The 16705-nt window shown below is 59.5% G+C and overlaps 8 protein-coding genes across 8 annotated transcripts in view; 3 read left to right on the top strand and 5 right to left on the bottom strand.

Annotated features, from left to right (window-relative positions):
* The window catches only part of SPRG_21471 (hypothetical protein), a gene marked incomplete at both ends in the record, with an annotated part of 2103 nt that extends 1374 nt beyond the window's left edge, over positions 1-729 (bottom strand). Inside the window, one exon of the mRNA XM_012354050.1 lies at positions 69-729. Coding sequence (XP_012209440.1) covers positions 69-729 — 661 coding nt within the window. The remainder of the gene's footprint in view (positions 1-68) is intronic.
* Positions 730-1835: 1106 nt separating this feature from the next.
* Positions 1836-3497, top strand: SPRG_14893 (hypothetical protein). Its single transcript, XM_012354031.1, has 2 exons — positions 1836-1935; positions 1988-3497. The coding sequence occupies exons 1-2, from the start codon at positions 1881-1883 to the stop codon at positions 3436-3438; spliced, it is 1506 nt and encodes a 501-aa protein (XP_012209421.1). The 5' UTR covers positions 1836-1880; the 3' UTR covers positions 3439-3497.
* Positions 3498-3694: 197 nt separating this feature from the next.
* SPRG_14892 (hypothetical protein) lies at positions 3695-7959 on the bottom strand (the record flags this gene model as incomplete). Its single annotated transcript, XM_012354030.1, has 8 exons — positions 7225-7959; positions 7070-7163; positions 6838-7016; positions 5604-6789; positions 5317-5553; positions 4702-5250; positions 4133-4560; positions 3695-4097 (listed from the first exon to the last, which is right to left on the bottom strand). The coding sequence occupies exons 1-8, from the start codon at positions 7950-7952 to the stop codon at positions 3695-3697; spliced, it is 3804 nt and encodes a 1267-aa protein (XP_012209420.1). The 5' UTR covers positions 7953-7959.
* Positions 7960-8184: 225 nt separating this feature from the next.
* SPRG_14891 (hypothetical protein) lies at positions 8185-8798 on the top strand (the record flags this gene model as incomplete). The annotated part of the gene is made up of 4 exons (XM_012354029.1): positions 8185-8346; positions 8394-8590; positions 8638-8694; positions 8755-8798. Exons 1-4 carry the CDS (start codon positions 8258-8260, stop codon positions 8796-8798), a joined length of 387 nt encoding a protein of 128 aa, XP_012209419.1. The 5' UTR covers positions 8185-8257.
* Positions 8799-8899: 101 nt separating this feature from the next.
* On the bottom strand, positions 8900-11206 carry SPRG_14890 (hypothetical protein; the record flags this gene model as incomplete). Its single annotated transcript, XM_012354028.1, has 5 exons — positions 8900-8945; positions 9457-9662; positions 9714-9949; positions 10004-10096; positions 11185-11206. The coding sequence occupies 5 exons, from the start codon at positions 11204-11206 to the stop codon at positions 8900-8902; spliced, it is 603 nt and encodes a 200-aa protein (XP_012209418.1).
* A 331-nt stretch (positions 11207-11537) lies between these two features.
* On the top strand, positions 11538-12480 carry SPRG_14889 (hypothetical protein; the record flags this gene model as incomplete). The annotated part of the gene is made up of 1 exon (XM_012354027.1): positions 11538-12480. Exon 1 carries the CDS (start codon positions 11575-11577, stop codon positions 12478-12480), a length of 906 nt encoding a protein of 301 aa, XP_012209417.1. The 5' UTR covers positions 11538-11574.
* A 1329-nt stretch (positions 12481-13809) lies between these two features.
* On the bottom strand, positions 13810-15371 carry SPRG_14888 (hypothetical protein). The gene has a single exon (XM_012354026.1). The coding sequence runs from the start codon at positions 15335-15337 to the stop codon at positions 13835-13837; it is 1503 nt and encodes a 500-aa protein (XP_012209416.1). The 5' UTR covers positions 15338-15371; the 3' UTR covers positions 13810-13834.
* Positions 15372-15640: 269 nt separating this feature from the next.
* Positions 15641-16705, bottom strand: part of SPRG_21469 (hypothetical protein) — a gene marked incomplete at both ends in the record, with an annotated part of 2002 nt that continues 937 nt past the window's right edge. Inside the window, 2 exons of the mRNA XM_012354049.1 lie at positions 15641-16328; positions 16372-16674. Of these exons, the coding sequence (XP_012209439.1) occupies positions 15641-16328; positions 16372-16674 (991 nt within the window). The remainder of the gene's footprint in view (positions 16329-16371; positions 16675-16705) is intronic.

The following is a 16705-nucleotide window of genomic DNA, read 5'->3' as shown; positions in this document are numbered from 1 at the left end:
GAGCAGCGTGCCGCCGGCGACAGCGGCCGTGCCGATCTTGAGGTTGCGCTTCCAGTCGCCCCACCGACGCGGGCTCTCAACCTTGCGGCTCTTGAGCTCGTTCGCCTCGAGGAAGAGCGCCATACCAAGCGCCGACTCCTCGGACGCGATGACGGTCCACGGCAGCTCGTATATCTCGTGCACGAGGAAGCGAAACATGCTCCGCGCGCGGGCGTCGTAGCCGACCGCGTTGGTGGTCTTCCACAGCATGTAGTGCAAGACCGCGATGAGCTCGTCGCACGTAATGTCCGCTTCGACGAGCGCGACGAAGGGCCGGCTGTTCATGGGCGTCTCGCGCAGCGTGCGCGGCGAGAGGTTCAGGGAGGCGTGGTCCTCGGCAGCGTCGTCGGCCAGCATGGTCGCCCTGTCCCGCGACGACCGCGCCCGCTCCATGGCGACGATCGGGAGGAGACCTTCAATCATGTGCAGCGGAAGGTCCAAGCACTGCTCCATGAGGAAGCGGAAGTACGTTTGCGCCCACTCGCGGTGGGCGGAGCCGTCGTTGACCTGCGCGAGTGCGCACGCGACGACGCCGCCGAGGCCGCGCTTGGCGTTGGTCGAGAGCTTCATCATGACGCGGGCGTTGGCGTCTTCGGCGCGGTCCATGCCCTCGACCGTGTGCGCGGAGGACATGATGGCCAGCGCGTTAGCGTCCTTGGCGCTGGAGGAGCTGGGTGTTTCGCCCGACATCGGCTTCCTGCGACCTGGACAAGATGCGAAGATGGCAAGCAATTGCGAATCCGGAGCAGTTGCAATCCGAACCGTAAATATACGGTATAAATATAAAAATACCGTCATTTTTCTCCGAGTATCCGGATAATGGTGCGACCGAGGTGAGCCCCTGATAGTCCTGTACATACCACCTGCCTGCAACACGCCTGCGTTGGCTGGTGACAGGAGCTGCTGCCTTTATATATGTCAACACTCCGTCGCCTAAGTGATCAGAGTACTGGTAAAGCTGTGTACATGCAGTCGATCCAGGGATGATTCAAGCAGCAGAACAAGGTTACGCACGCAGACGCGCCTCTCAGACGTGGTGCCACCTACTAGTAGTAGTAGTGCTGTAAATCTGGATTTCCTCTGCTCTACTAGTAGGCCCAGCTGATGACCAAGAAGCGAGCTCGCATCAAGGTGACCAGGAACGCCGACAATGCCCTCCAACCGTTCGGTTGCTGTGAGCCGGCAGCATGGGCCGGCCCAGCAGCCGTCCGACAACAACTTGTGTACGCCCAAGGCGGCATGTGGCTGCCACAATAGAGACTACGCAGCTCATGGGCCCCACCAACCCGACGTCAGTGCACATTGAGTGCAAACTGGGTGTTCCTTGGTTCAACTTCAACTCGGGCTTAAACCTTATTAAAGCGTGCATCGGACTTCGTGTTTATACGCGCACAGCTAATTCAAGTATTTTAGTAGCTGAAACCCTAAACGCTAACCAATAAGCTCGTCCCGTCTTTAGTGCAAGCTTCTCACCCTTGCCCTCATGGGCCGCTCGGGCCATTGCCGTCAAGGGCAATCCCCACCACACCCACGCGCAGTGTGAAATGAAAACCACATCCTACAAATATCAACCTTCAATGATTTTTCACATGGATTTCCCACGTCCTCGGTCCACTCCTTGCCTGCAACGGCAGCTGCTTCGTGTGTGATCGAATGCAACGAATTCCATTCCCTGATTCAACGCTACTATGCGCATACAAACACCAAGTTGAACGGCTCATCCTGTGACATTCGATATGGTGGAAGTATCTATTGCAAGAGGTTGAAGACGCCTCTGATTGGCCAATGCCATTTGTGTGGCAGTAAACGCCCTCGTCAGTGACTGTTCTGACTGGACGAAGATGCAACGCTCGACCAAGGCCGCCCGTGCTGCGCTCCAGAAGCTCGCGCCCCAAGGTGGGAAGATGCGATCGCGGTGGAAGGTTGACATCTGATATGTGAACCTTAGCGCGTGCCCTCCACGCGTCGCGCGTCGTCGCCAACGCCCAAGTGGAAACCCCGGCCATGACCCGCGTCTACGGCGGCTTGAAGGACGAAGATCGCATCTTCACCAACCTGTACGGCGAGCAGACGTGGCGCATTGAAGGCGCCCTCAAGCGCGGTGACTGGTACCGCACGAAGGACTTCCTCAACATGGGCCCCGAATGGATCATCCAAGAAATCAAGGACTCGGGTCTCCGTGGCCGTGGTGGTGCTGGTTTCCCGTCGGGCTTGAAGTGGTCCTTCATGCCCAAGCAGACGGACGGCCGCCCGTCCTTCTTGGTCGTCAACGCCGATGAGTCGGAGCCGGGCACTTGCAAGGATCGCGAGATCATGCGCAAGGACCCGCACAAGCTCGTCGAAGGCTGCTTGATTGCGGGCTACGCCATGCGTGCCCGTGCTGCGTACATTTACATCCGCGGCGAGTTCTTCAACGAAGCCCACATCCTGCAGGAGGCGATCCACGAGGCGTACCAGAAGGGTTTCCTCGGCAAGAACGCGTGCGGCAGCGGCTACGACTTTGACGTGTACCTCCACCGTGGTGCGGGCGCGTACATTTGCGGCGAAGAAACGGGCTTGCTCGAGAGTCTCGAGGGCCGCCAGGGCAAGCCCCGCCTCAAGCCGCCGTTCCCGGCCAACACGGGCCTCTACGGCTGCCCGACCACGGTGACGAACGTCGAGACGGTCTCGGTCTCGCCGACGATCCTTCGCCGCGGCGCCTCGTGGTTCAACAGCTTTGGCCGCAAGAACAACCACGGCACGAAGCTCTTTTGTATCTCGGGCCACGTCAACAACCCGTGCACGGTCGAAGAAGAGATGTCGATCCCGTTGCGCGACTTGATCGAAAAGCACTGCGGCGGTGTCCGTGGCGGCTGGTCGAACCTCCAGGCGTGCATTCCCGGCGGCTCCTCGGTGCCCGTCATGGACGAAGCGACGTGCCAGAACATCCACATGGACTTTGACGACCTCAAGATGACGGGCGGGTCGGGTCTCGGTACGGCCGCCGTGACGATCTTCGACAAGTCGGTCGACATGGTCGGTGCCATCCGCCGCTTGAGCCACTTTTACACGCACGAGAGTTGCGGCCAGTGCACGCCGTGCCGTGAAGGCACGGGCTGGATGGAGTCGATCCTTACGCGCATGGAGACGGGTGACGCCGATTTGGAGGAGATCCCGATGCTTGAGGAAATCTCGCGCCAGATTGAAGGCCACACCATCTGCGCCTTGGGTGACGCCGCCGCGTGGCCCGTCCAGGGTCTCATCAAGCGCTTCAAGCACAAGATTGTCGAGCGCATTGAGAACCCGAAGTCGTTCAACAAGGCCGACTACTTCCAGAAGTCGTGGCCCGGTGCTCCGTTCACGAACCAGGAGTGGGTCCAGAAGCACGCCGACGGCTCGGCCTACGCCTCGTCCAAGTAAACAAGTAGAAATCACTCGGACGTAGTAACCTGCACAAATTGAGTGTCCTTGCGCATGCATGTACAGTCGTCGTTGCGTCAGCTCTACGCTCTATACGTGTATGCATTGTCGACACAGCCATTGCGATCTTGGATGCGGGCGCTACTGGCTTCGCCCGCAGCAGTCAACATGAAAGTCGCATCTCAAATCTCATGGTCGAATCTCAACTCGACACTGGTGTGGTGACGACTGGTATCATGTTGTTGAGTTCTTGTTGCTAGTTGGTTCGGAACTGGTGTTCGCGCAGAAGCGCCTTCGCGCGGGCCATGAGCCGCTCATGCTCGTCGTCGCGTTCAAAGGGCTCGACCGCGACCGCTGTGGGCTTGACTGGCACGAGGTCGGCGAGATCCCCGACCGCGAGAAGACCTTCGTCGACGCTTCGTTGCGTCTGGAGCTCCTCGGATGTGAGCTTGGATTGGAGGTCGCGTAGCTTGGTGCGGGCGGACGGCGGCTCGTCCGGCGACGGCGCGCGCGTCACGGGCGCCGAGACGCTGTGGCGATGCGTGGGCGAGTGCAGCAGTGACTCGAGGTGCGAGAGGGAGCTGCTGTTAACGTCATCATCGTCGCTGAACATGCCCTCGAGGTCTCGCTCCAGGTCGGAGAGCGGGCGCTGCTCGAGGCTACCCGCGTCGGAACCAAGCTCGGAGAATTCAACCTTGAGGTCGTGCTCGATCGCACTGAGCCGATGGTTTTGCAGCGGCGGGAGGTCGAACGGACGTCCAACATACCCGCCGCGTCGTCGTCCTCGTCGCTGCTCACTTGCTCCAACGCCCGGCGCAAGAGCTGCTTCTGGCGGTCGGATGACGCCGAAATCGACGACAAGGAGCTCGCACTCATCGCTGGCGTCAAACGCGAATCGACTCGCTCGGACGTCTTGCTGTCGACACCGCGTGCGTCGACTGTAGGCACCTCGGGCGTTGGCGGTGCAACGTCGGCAGTCGCGCGGACAGAAGCCGCCGGCACGGGTTGCTCTGTTGCCGGCGGCGCTGATTGTTGCGCAGCCTGCGGCACCGGTGGCGACACTAGTGGCGATGTGGTGCGGGCCCGTGATCGAACGCTGTCATCCGACGCGACAGGGCTCGGCTGCATCGACGCACGTTCTGTCGGGCTTGGAGCGGGAGGCCGCGCGACACGAAGTGGTGGTCGCAACACCGACGACGACGACGACGATGCTGGTGACGGCGCCGGTGCAGCACGACTCGTACTACGATGGCTGCTACCAACAGACGAGAGGGGCAACGAGCCATCGTCGTCGTCGTGCGACTCGAGGGGCGGGAGACTTTTGTCGAGACCAGCGGTTGTTGTCGCTTTTCGGTGTCGCCCGTCGCGGGCGCGCTGAAGTCCTTGCATCGTTCGCGCGCGCTCCATCTGCTGCAGCTGCATTTTCTGCTGCCACTCGCCAAAGAGGGCGTCTTCCTGCATCTTGCGCGCCTCTTCAAAGCGGCGGGTGACGCTGGTCTCGTCCGCAGCAGCCGCGTCTCGGTCCTCGCGCTTCCAGCTGTCGAAAACGATCTGGTCGGCGAGCTCTTGCTGCCGACACTGCGCGAAAAAGTCGACGCGCATCTGCTGGAGACGCTCCTCCGAGAGCCGCTCGTCAGCGATGCGGGCCACGCGCGCTCGCGCCGCGGCTTCGAGCGCCGAAATTTCTTCGTCGTCGAGCTGCTGCGCCGTGTGCGCGGCCAGCTTTTGCGCGGCAAAGTCCATTTCGACGCGGTACCGGTCGTGCTCGGCCGCGACGAGCTTGCTCGTTTGCTCGAGCGCTTCTTCGCATTCCTCTCCATCGCAATGATCTACAAGGAGGGGCGGACTTTCAGAGACGACATTGTCAACAGGATGGACCTGCTGCAGGCGACGCTCGCGTGTCTTGGCTGCGAGTACCTTCATCTCGACGATGCGCTGCTTCTCTCGCTCGATCGCGTCGAGCCGCCGGCTCTGCTCGCTCTCGAGCCAGTGCTGCTTCTCTTCCATCCAGCGGCGATGGGCCTCGTCCAGTGCTTTCGTTTGTGCTTGGAGCTGCGCGACGAGTGCTTGCTTGGCCGCGAGGTCGTCTTCTTCCCGCGCAATGCGGTTGCGCTCCTATGAGACGACGCATCAGATTTTTGTGTCAGTTCAAATAGCCGGATGACCTGAATCTGGTAGTCGACGACGAAATGAGGGTAATGCTGGAAGCGGGGGTAGCTTCCTTTCTGCAACGGCACGAACGCTTTGTCATCTTCATTAGTACGTGGCAACGGAAAGCTCATCTGGCGCATCCAGTCGACAAACTGGCGCATATCGAGCGTCTGCTGCTGCTCAAAGTACGCTAGAATCGCCGTCGACGAGGTGCAGTCCAAGAGCACGTGGCGGGAGAGTTGGAGGAACGCGAGCACGGCGGCCCAGAGCCGCCCAGCGTCTTGAAACCCCGGCGTGAGGAGGTGGTCCCACAGATAGAGCCAGTCGCGGCGCTGCAAGACCGTACTAAACGCCGTGTTGACAAGCGACCAGCCGTACACGTCAGCTTGAATATGGTGCGAGACAAAATGCAAGTAGAGTTGCGGGTCCCGCCGCTCGAGCTCCTTCTCCACGAGGCGCAGCAAGTGCAGTGGCGGGTACGGATACCGGCGCAAAAAGTCGACGCCGTCAAACAGTAGAAGCGACACAACGACCTCGAACGCCATCACGTCGTTGTTCTCGCAGACCTTGACGAACGGAAACACAAAGGCGGGGAGGTACTCGACCTCGCCGAACGCAGGGCACCAGTGCGCAACGGCCGAGAGCACGCGCTGGAGCCGCCGAAAGAGCCGCTGGTTCTGGATCGGGTACTGCCGCGCGAGATGCAGACACGAAGGGTGCACGCCTTTTTGCAAGAGAAGGCTGAACGCGTCCGTGTTCTCAGGCAGCTCGAGGAGGAAGCGCCACGCGAGCATGCGGTACCGCTCCGGGTACATTTCGTAGGACCGTAGCAGGTGCGCGAGCCGGCGCTTCTGCAGCGCCACGTCCTTGGGCGGCATCATCATCGACGGTGGCCGGGGTGTCGGTGTGCGCGACATGATGGGTGTCACCGGTGTCTTGGACGTCGCCGTTGTCTTCGGCGTCGTTGGTGTCGGTGTCGTCGCAGTCGCCGGTGTCGCCGGTGTCGGTGCGGTCGATGTACCGGGGTCGTACGACGCTTTGACGGGTGCTCCGAAAAGCGAGTCCATCAAGTGGGGTGTTGGGATCGACGACCGCGTTGGCAGGTAGTTGTCGTCGGCATCGGCGCGCTCGCGGATGCCCTGGACGGCGTACGCGGTCTCGCGCGCAATGTCAAGGTCGTAGAGGAGGAGACACCCGTCGCTACTCCGTTCTGAGTGCGCACTCGTCGATGGAGGAGGATGTACATACCTAGAGCAGCACGCGAGATACTTGCCATTCCCGTCCATGGCGAAATGGGTCATGGCCTTGGCGCGATGCGCGACCTGGAGGCTCACCTTGGGCGTGGACGTCGAGACGTTGAGAAAATTGAGTTGGCCGTCGTCGCCGAGGACGCTAATGATGGTGCTCGTACATGGCACAAATGTGTGCTAATATATGGTCGACGATGCTTACACAAGATATGGAGACAGGACAGTGTTACCTGGAAGACGCGCCGGACGGTCGCCGGCAGCTCGATGATGCGGATGAGCGTTTGGGACTCAAATTCCCAGACGTAAATAAAGGGCGAGTGGCCGCTACACAGAGTAATAAGATCGCGCGTCCACGTACGGCAAGGTATGGAGGGCAAAGTGTTACCTCGCGATGATGGCGCGGCAGTTGTCCGAGACGCTAAAGCGCGTGAGGCCCGGCGGATGCTCGTACTCGGGCAGCGAGAAGCGGTACTTGAGCGCCAGCGTGCTCAGCTCCCACATCAAGATCGAGTCGTCGCGGAAGCACACAGCGACAAGCTCGCCATTGCTTACAAACTGCGCGGCTTGGACGCCAGGGCCGGCGTTCAGCGTCCGATAGCGCGACCAGTCGGCGCTGTCCCAGAGGATCACAGCGTCGGCGGACGCCGTCAGCGCGAGCTGGCCCGGCCGCTGGAACGAGACACACGTCGGCACGTGTCGGTGGCCACGTAGCGTACTCACGAGCACCTTTGTCTGCACGTTCACGCAGCGAACGGTCAAGTCTTCGCATGTCACGAGAAGCTCGGCGCGCTGCTGCGGGCTAAAGGCGCATTCGAGCGCTGGCGTGCCCAAGTGGCACACGAGCGCATAACGGTTGCGCGTCGGAAAGAAGGCAAAGACGCGGCCTTTCTCGTCGACGGCCGCAAAGACGTCGCCGCCGGCCGAGAAGGCGACGCAGCGAAAGCGGGCCCAGCCCGTGCTCGCGCCGGCGTCCGACGTCTCGGTGGCCTTGTATGTCCGGAGAGGGAGGTTGCGCATGCAACCGAGGAGACCCGACGGACCGACCTGCGGGCGGCGCGGCCATAACACGCCCTCTTCGTCCGTCCCGAGCTTCAGCCGGACCTCGTACACCATCGTCGCGAGATAGCTTTTCAAGCGGGAACGCCGGATATCAGCAGTATTATCCGGATCAAAAAGATTTTGCCAGCAAAAGCGTGGCAGAGGACTGCATGGCACTGACACAGACGATGGCACGTACGCGGACAGGACCCATCACCTACGCATAGGTACAGCCACAGTCATGGCTCTGGTTGGTAGTCAGCGTTTAGCCTGGACAAGGGACAGTACACCTCGTCGAGCTCAGTTGCGTGATGTTAGCCATCCGGATACGACGACATCGTCCGCAACCCAATCCATTTTGCTGAAAGATCGACGACCTCATGCGCGAGCTCATGCTCCAGCTGCACCACGTTCGGCCATCCGTGCTGGAGAAGCTCATCGCATTGGGCCTTGACCGAATCGAGCTCGGGTACGACAGCCGAGGGATGCTGGCTAGCCTGCATGTGCACCTTGTAGATCGTCGCCGCTGCGGCTTCATGGCAACACGCTAGCTGACGCATGCGCACTCCTGGACTGTACCACGTCCAAGCGCCTGCGCAACGGATGGTCTGCTGTCTTTGAGTCGACTTGCGACGGCGTCACAGTGGCAACGACTGCGAGCCAGACGTGCGCTCACTACGGTGCAGGCGTGCACGACGGCGTGGCGCACATTGGTAATACGTCCGGTGCCAAGCCCGGAAGGTTCATGCGCCGTGCGTAGGCGCCCGTCCGTATGCGCTGACGCATGGCATGGTCGTGACGCTCGTTGAGACGCCTCGTCTCTCTATCAGGTACAGACCATCATGCTATATCGGCGAGTGGAGCGAACGTCGTGTAGATATGACTTCCGCGACGTCCCTGATGGCGTTCTGCGAGCAGTGACAGTCCCCCGGCCGCCTGCGGTCTTGACCGCTGAGCATGCAGCATTGAAGTCAGAGACGACTATCGCACCAATCAAAGTCGAGGCATCGACGAGCCAAGCATCACGAGCGCGAGACGTCCTGCCCTTTCTTGAACCCAAGGACGAGCCTACGGTAGCCACGGATCTTCTAGACGCGTCTCTGCCACTGGTACCGTGGCACGTCTGTATCGGTCTGCATGCTGCGGCTGACATCCCGCCTCGTCGATCGCGTGATGGGCTAGCGACGGCTCCCAAGCCCGAGCCGGTCATCGAGGATGATGATCGCATTCCATGTACCACACATACTCGTGTCCAGAGCCTGTCAGGGGATATCCATACCAGCGGCACTCCTTTGATGCAACGGCGTCCCGTCCAGCCCAAGCACTTTCGCTGTCTGCGTGACGGCTGCCATGAATTGGTGCAGGCCCGTCGCACTCGATGCCCTGCATGCGTCCAACGACGCGCCGCTCCGTCACCGGGCCAACAACTCGATCGCGCTGCGTGAGTATACCTAGTTAATTAGTTAGTATAACGAATTACTTGAGCGAATGAAGAAGGAGATTGCAAGTCTCAACGTATGCGAACTCTTTGTAACAACGAAGATAACGCGAAACACGTTCATATATATTATGTATATACCAGCCCGTGGCCTCGAAAGTGCCCATGTGGCTCAAGGCAGCGCGCTCTTCATCCGCCGAGGCCGTGAATGTGTACGTCTCAGCGAAGAGCTCGACGGATTTGTTGAGCATCTCCGAGCACTTCTCGTGGTCCATTGTCGAAAACACAAGCGACCCGTCGTTGGTCTTGATGATCATCCACACGTCGCTGTTGGTGACCGAGAAGAACTCGTCCGTCATCTTGTGGTTACCTCTGTCGAGATCTTCGGTGAGACGTACACGTTCACGGCCTCGGCGGATGAAGAGCGCGCTGCCCTTGAGCCACACGGGCACTTTCGCGGCCACGGGCTGGATTGGCAAGTGCTTCTTCATGAGCACGAGGGGCTCGTTGAAGCTGGAGAACGTCGTGGTGTTGCGGCGTTCAATGATTTCCCGGAGCGCCGCGGGCTCGGGTAGCAGACGCACGAACGTGTGTCGCAACGCTTGCGCCGCCCGTTGTTTGATCCCGGTGACGGCTGCAGCGTAAGAAGTGTTCCGAGCGTAGCCCTGACCGCTGCAGCCCACGCTACGTGGAGCACCACGCCAGCTACGACCCGTGCCTCGCTCGGGCCCGTGGACCTTGGACTCTTCTTCCTCCCGGAGCGACGCGACGCGGTCGACGACTACCGCATAATATAAACATGTGGGTATCTAACAAACGTGCCCAATAAAAGCGAAGAAGGGAAGATCGACTTTCAAAAGACGTCCTATCGTCCTATCGTCCCGTCGTCCATCGCCATGTCCTTCGAAAGTTGACCTTCTATTGCCGTTGAACGATGAATATCGATGCCGTATAAAAGCACTTGATTTTTGTATGCATTTTTGCCCCATACAGGAGTGCCCGAAATCGGCCAGTGCCTCCAACTCAAGGCGCTCCTCGGCGACTACGAGCAGCTCCGCTAACCCTTGCACGCATCTGCATTATGCATCAGTATCGGATCGAAGAATGTCAACACCTCTTAGCCTGCTAACGTAACTAGTAGCTCGACTGGTTTCACAGCGAAAGTGTCTTTGTGTGCTGCAACCAAGGTACTTTGTATTGCTGTCAACGAAAAGGCATTGATGGACCACGCATGGGTCCTTTGCCGCTTAACTGACAAGGGGGACGAGGAAAATTTGAGTGTTGTGGTTTGATAATTTGGAGAGGTTGTTACATTGTAGCATGCGGGCCCTCCCAGAGGGAGGTCAGAAATTGGTGAAGCCGCATTGTTTGTAAGACGTCCACGGTAATCTTTAGTAAAAGGCGAAAGATTAGTACGAGTAATTCTCGGAATCGTTCTACGACGATCAGCTCGTTCGGATCGTCCAATCGAGCTTGCTAAAATGGGGGAAACGTGGTCGCACGCTCACTGGACGTACCCTCTTGGTGAAATCCAAGGTCCTCTCTCAGATATGGTACCACACGGTGGTGACACCGCTGTCTGTGAAAGCAGTCACCACGATTCAACGCATGATCCGCGTCTACATCCTTGGCGCCAAGTACAAGCCGAACGAGAAGCACCACAGCCTTCTCGAGCAAGGGCTGCAATATGACAAATGGCTGGGCCTGGGTCTCCCACACGTCCAATCGCACATCCAAGCCCAACGCGTTCGACGCCTCCAACGAGTCTTCGACCCCAGACCGGCACCTTGGAAGACGCTGGTCCTCCAGACCTTTGATGACGTCATGCCGGGACTATTACGTCCGGGCACCGCTGACATTTTGTGGCACCGACCCGGGCCGCGCGGGACATGGCTGTCTCACGCACATTTGTCCAAGTTGACAGCCGACATGTGGAACACATGGTCTCGTCTGCCATGGACTGTCCGAGCGCCATGTATCACGGATGCAATTCAACTACTGCAAGCACCGGTGTGGTTCAATGACCACCCGCTCTTTCGGGTGACTATCGGGACGGCGAAGGTCGTGCTAGCCCGAACGTGGCCCCACAGACTCAAGGAGTGGATCCGACATTTCGCGGACCACGGCTTCCACAGCCTTCAAGATTTCATTCGGTTGTCCGACGACGGCAAGTGGCCCTCCGAGGACACGTTCACAGAACGCATGGAAGCGTGCTTCTGGAGCTTTGACGGCCCCGGAGCCGGTTTCCGGCCCTCGACTATGTACCATAGGCTGTCATCGATTGCACAAGGCGTATGGCGACACTACCACGTCCCGTGGGACCAACCGCTTTCCAGTCCAACGCAAGTAGCACCAGTATGGCCCATGTCCGACATTCACGGCACGGTGCCGTTCCACGCGTGGTCCAAGGAGCACGTAAAGTACATGTGCGTCAAGACGCCACAACGCAAGAAGCCTCATCCGATGATTACACCCAACCGCCCATCCGACGAGGCGATTATCGACTACCTCAAGCGCGTACGTCGACTCCGTCCGTGGGGCATGCCGGTCCAGTACGACGTCTGGTTCCGCGCGATGATGAACATCCTCCCCACGGGCTCCAAGTATCGCTTCATGGAAACGAACGGCCCAGACGCTACCAAGTGCCCATACGCGCGTTGCCAGTCGCTCGAAACACCACGTCATGTCCTCCACGATTGTATCTGCGTGCGTGCCCTTTGGCAGGCCCACCGCCCAGCGTGGCGGCCGCTGGGAGTTGATCTTTCGTGGGACATGTGCATGGACATCGACTTGATCGAGCCGCCAGCGCACCTCGCCAACCTCAAAGAGACCATCGTCCAACTGGCGAGTAGTCTCATCATGATCGTCGTCCACAAGTTGTGGATGCACCGCAATACCGTCGTGCACCAAGACGCGGTTGGGCCTCAGATCGCAAGGATGGTGTACGAGACCGTGGTCCAGTGGTCCGGCTTTGTCCGGACGGCTCTACGTGACCCAGATCGGCCACTCCACAGCAAGGTCCACATCACGACGATTGTGGCTCTTCTCTGCGATGACAACATGTACGCAGAAGTCCAGGCCCACAACGACAACATCTTCAGCTCCCTCGCGCTTCCTCGCCGACTTCCACGCACTGTCGCTGCGGAGCTCGACGCACTCAACTAGCACGATAGCGACATACGTCCACCGTCCAATCTTCGCAGCCGACGAGCCTTTTCAACATCAGCCATGCATTCAACAGTGTCCAACCCCAGCAAACGACTTCCATCAGCCCGCGAGTTCAAGTGACGCACCCCCGTGTACCTTCGGGTGCTGCAGCTCCAGGTCGGCCCAAGGTCGCATCCAAGTGGAGCTCCGCAACACGGGTCTGGCTCACGACCGCGAAAGCGCCGACGTGGCCCCGCGGTGCATCGATTGGTCTCCCCAACTCGTGCTCTGCTGAGGCTTGACCGTGCGAGAGTAGTGGGAAGAAATCAAGTGCTACAGGTCGCTCAAGTAGCTCGGCAAAGGACCACATTAAGAACGAAACCCATAGGGTAATTACGGTAATACACCGCCTGACCTGAATTTGATCCTGTAAAAGTTTACTGCGGGATACGACTTCTACCAAATATCTGACACTGCTACATATATTACAAATTGCCAGGAGCTGAATTTCGTTCCCCACGTAAATTGTGTGGCCAAAGTCCGGATAGGCCACGGTCAAATGCGTTATATTCCCGATTTTTCAGGCAGAAGATCCCGCTTTCATATTCAAAAGCTCGTACCGGTACCAGCTCACCCCGCACGGGACCTGTTTCCCTGTATTTCTGGTAGGAACGTCTAGTGGGAATATCCGGTACCGGCACTACCAGCCTCCCAGGCCAACCCGATGACGGCGCGTTGGCCCGGAAGAGTCCTGCGCACCGCAGCGCAGCGAAGGTCGCGCGTTGGCTTTTGTGTAGGCCAACACGCCGTCGTCGCAAATACCGGTTCGCATTTGAAAGTTCTTGCTAGCTCACCCTGTTCGGGCAGCCGCACGGAGCCTGTTTTGTTCAAACTGGATTCAGCACCTCGATTAGAGAGGTCAGACTTGCACCAGCCCCTGGCAATAACCCTATTCGCCAATGCACGAATCTACTGGGGCTGTCTTTGTGCAGACCTCATGACGCAGCGACGATGTACTAGCTGGTAATAGCAGGCGAGTGTTCAATCACCCAACGCCAACCGCTTCGCAGTGCTCGAATGGTGTCGTGAGCAATTAATGCAGCTCGCTTACGCGGCAGACATGATGCTTATAGCACTGTCGCTGGCGTGCCCCAATAATATTGTCAAAAGGTACCGGTAGCAAGTTTGAATTGAATCCTGAGCATTGCTGACAATAATGGCGCAGTGACCAAGTTGGCATCTACGAAAGACCTTCCTTACTGAGGACGTGCCTTTGGACTGATGGACCTCCTTGACGCCAACTCCTCCCACAAGCTTGAGTAAGAAGAAGGATGACACAAATGACCGAACGGAAAAAGTATCAGTGTATCAACTAGAGCTTTCGAAACGCGAGCACTTGGTAGAGGCTCACAATGTCCCACTCGACGTCCGAGATGGTGCCGTTAAAGTTGAGCACGTGCATCTTCGAGAGGAGCTCGCGGTGCCGCGGCACTTGGCTGTGGAGCGCGACAAACGACTGAAAGTTTTCCTGGAGCACGAGTTCAAACCCGTTCTGCGCAATCAGTCGGTGCAAGAGCGAGTTCGGAATCAAGTACTCGGGCAAGTCGACGGCCTGCTCGTCCTCGCCGTCCCGCAGCGTAAACTTGTACCGGAGACCATACCCTTCGTCGTCGTCGTCGTCACTGCCATAGAGGAGCCGCGTCCGCGTCGCATCGTCCATGCGCACCGTGCACATTTCTCGCTTCTTGGCGTCAAAGATGCGGATCGGTGCTGGCGCGCCGTCCGCGTCCACGTCGCCGACCGACGCCTGGAGCTTCTGGATCATGCGGTCCGGGTCGATCGTCGTCGCGATGAACTGCCCGCCCTTGGGCAGCATCGAGCGCAGCGTGCTGAAAAAGAGGTTGGCGCTACCCTGGTCGCAAAACATGTAGTGGAACGAAAACTGCATCGACACCATGTCGAACGCGTGGGGCGACTGGACGGGCACGCCCATGTGCCACTGCTTGGCCGCGTTCCAGCAGTAGAGCGAGTCGGAGAGGAGCGAGACCTTTCCGAGGTCGCCTTGCACGAGCTGGATGTCCATCTGCGAGAGCTGCCGGTTCTTCTGGACGCGACCGACGGCGTCTTCAAGCGACCCTTGCGCAATGTCGACGCCCATGTACATGGACACGTTCTGCTTTGCCCACTTCATCATGTCGCCGCCCTTGCCGCACGCCAAGTCGAGCACCTTGCAGTTCGTCGGGCAGTACTCGCGGATGAGCACCGACTTGATCCAATTGTTCATCGCACGCATGTGGTAGAGGAGCGAGTCGGCGCGGTCGCCCGAGTTGGCGCGCTGGAGGCTGCTGTAAAACTCGGCCGTCTGCTCCTGGTCGGTCAGCGCTGTGCGTCGCGGCTCCATGGCCTGTGGACGCCGGTCGTACGCAGGGTCGTCGCCGCGGGACCGCTTGGCACTCGAGCTCTCATAGTGGTCTTCGTGACTGCGTTTGTGCGACGAGCGACTCGCTTCGTCGTCGCGGCGGCTGTGAGGCGGCGGCGACGTGACCTCGTCCGCGCGAGGCATCGGCGACAAGAGATCCAAAACCGAGTTGGAACCACGGCGCTGCGGCGCCGGCTCTGGTCGTGGCGAGCTACGCTGGCGCTTGGGCGACGCAGCAATCACCGGCTTGGTGTACGTCCGCGTACCCTTTTCATCGGCGAGGTCGAAGTAGACGCGCCGAGGGTCGCTGGGCTCGATCACGTACGCCCAGCCGACGGGCAGGTCCTTCTCGGTCCAGTACTGCTTGCCTGTCTTCTTGTGGAAGTAGTAGTCGACGCCTCGCGAGCGCGACGTGCCAAGGCTCCATCCAGGCGGCAGTTGGTCGTTGCTCGCCATCGCGGTCGCGTTTTGTCAAATGGGCGGCCAAGGCCGATCCTAAATTTACCGAAACCAAGGATCCTATTTCGGATTTTTGCCTAGCTGGAATTGCAACGAGTTGATTGGTGCAACGAGACAAGGCGCAGGAGCTTGCCACGTCATGTCCCATCCCATCAGCCAGCGCGAGCTCGAGACGAGCGATAGCAGCACAACACAATAGATAGCTAGCTTCCGGTGGGTAACCAGGAGAGTCCTACCAGTTATAAATGATGCGCATCCACCGCTTCCTATGCAGACAACACGATTGACAATGCATTTTCCTTAGAGCGACGCCAAGTCCACTTCGACGGCCGTATTGCCAGCAGTAAACGTGGCTGCCAGCGAGCTCACGCGGCCGCCAAGCACCGAGGCCAGGAACACTTCGGTGCGCAACACAAAGTCGATCGCGTTGGGCGGGCGGTGGAAGCCGTGGCCTTCGTCCGTGTAGATGACGTACTGCACGCGTCGCCCGGCGGTATAAAGCGCCTTGGCGATCTGGTCCGACTCGGCTTGCGGCACGCGCGGGTCGTTGGCGCCTTGGCCAATCAGTAGCGGCTTGCAGATCTTCTCGACGTGGAAGACGGGCGAAATCGCGCAGTTCCACGCGTCGTCCGTCTCGACCGGCCCAATGCGGAGGGCAAACATGGCCTTGAGCGCGTCCCAGTCCGGCGGCGTCGCCGCGAGGAGCGACTTGACGTTCGAGGGGCCGACGACGTCGACGCCGCACGCGTACAGCTCGGGCGTGAACGCGAGGCCGGCCAAGGTTGCGTAGCCGCCGTAGCTCTTGCCATAGATGCCGACACGCGATGCATCGGCATAGCCCTGGTTGATAGCCCAGTGGACGGCGTCCGTGATGTCTTGCTGCATCGCATGGCCCCACTGCTTGTTGCCGAGATGGAGCCAGCGAAGGCCGTAGCCCGTCGATGCGCGGTAGTTGACGGAAAGCACCGCATACCCGCGGTTCGCGAGCCTAATCGACACGATGACGCGTTCTGTATAGAGACGGAGAGTACCATTGGTGCGTCGGATTGAAGCCCCAGTGGTCACGGACCCACGGACCGCCGTGGACACTCACAATGAGCGGCAACTGCGTCGGTGGCAGTCCCACCGGCAGCGTCAAGTACCCGACCTGTGTCTCACCATCGATACATGGAATCTCGATCGCCTGCATCGGCGCAAACGTGTACTTCTCGAGCGACGGCTGCTCGAGCCCCAGAAGCGTCAGCGTCGACGTCGACCGGACGTAATGGTAGTAGCGCTTCGAGCTCGTGTCTGGGGCGACGCAGACCGTCCACGCGCCGTCATCTACCGTGCGACTCACGAGTTCAATTGGACCGAGGACGAGGG

Source organism: Saprolegnia parasitica, assembly GCF_000151545.1.
Source record: "Saprolegnia parasitica CBS 223.65 unplaced genomic scaffold supercont2.143, whole genome shotgun sequence".
NCBI lineage: Eukaryota > Oomycota > Saprolegniomycetes > Saprolegniales > Saprolegniaceae > Saprolegnia > Saprolegnia parasitica.
The sequence above is the reverse complement of the archived record's forward strand: the minus strand, read 5'-3'. Positions and strand labels throughout refer to the sequence as shown.

Excerpts from the sequence above, each read along its gene's own strand:
- SPRG_14893 (XM_012354031.1), top strand. The coding sequence starts at position 1,881 with ATGCAACGCTCGACCAAGGCCGCCCGTGCTGCGCTCCAGAAGCTCGCG. Across the intron at positions 1,936-1,987 it reads CCAGAAGCTCGCGCCCCAAG|CGCGTGCCCTCCACGCGTCG; the intron begins GTGGGAAGATGC and ends TGTGAACCTTAG.
- SPRG_14888 (XM_012354026.1), bottom strand. The coding sequence starts at position 15,337 with ATGGCGAGCAACGACCAACTGCCGCCTGGATGGAGCCTTGGCACGTCG.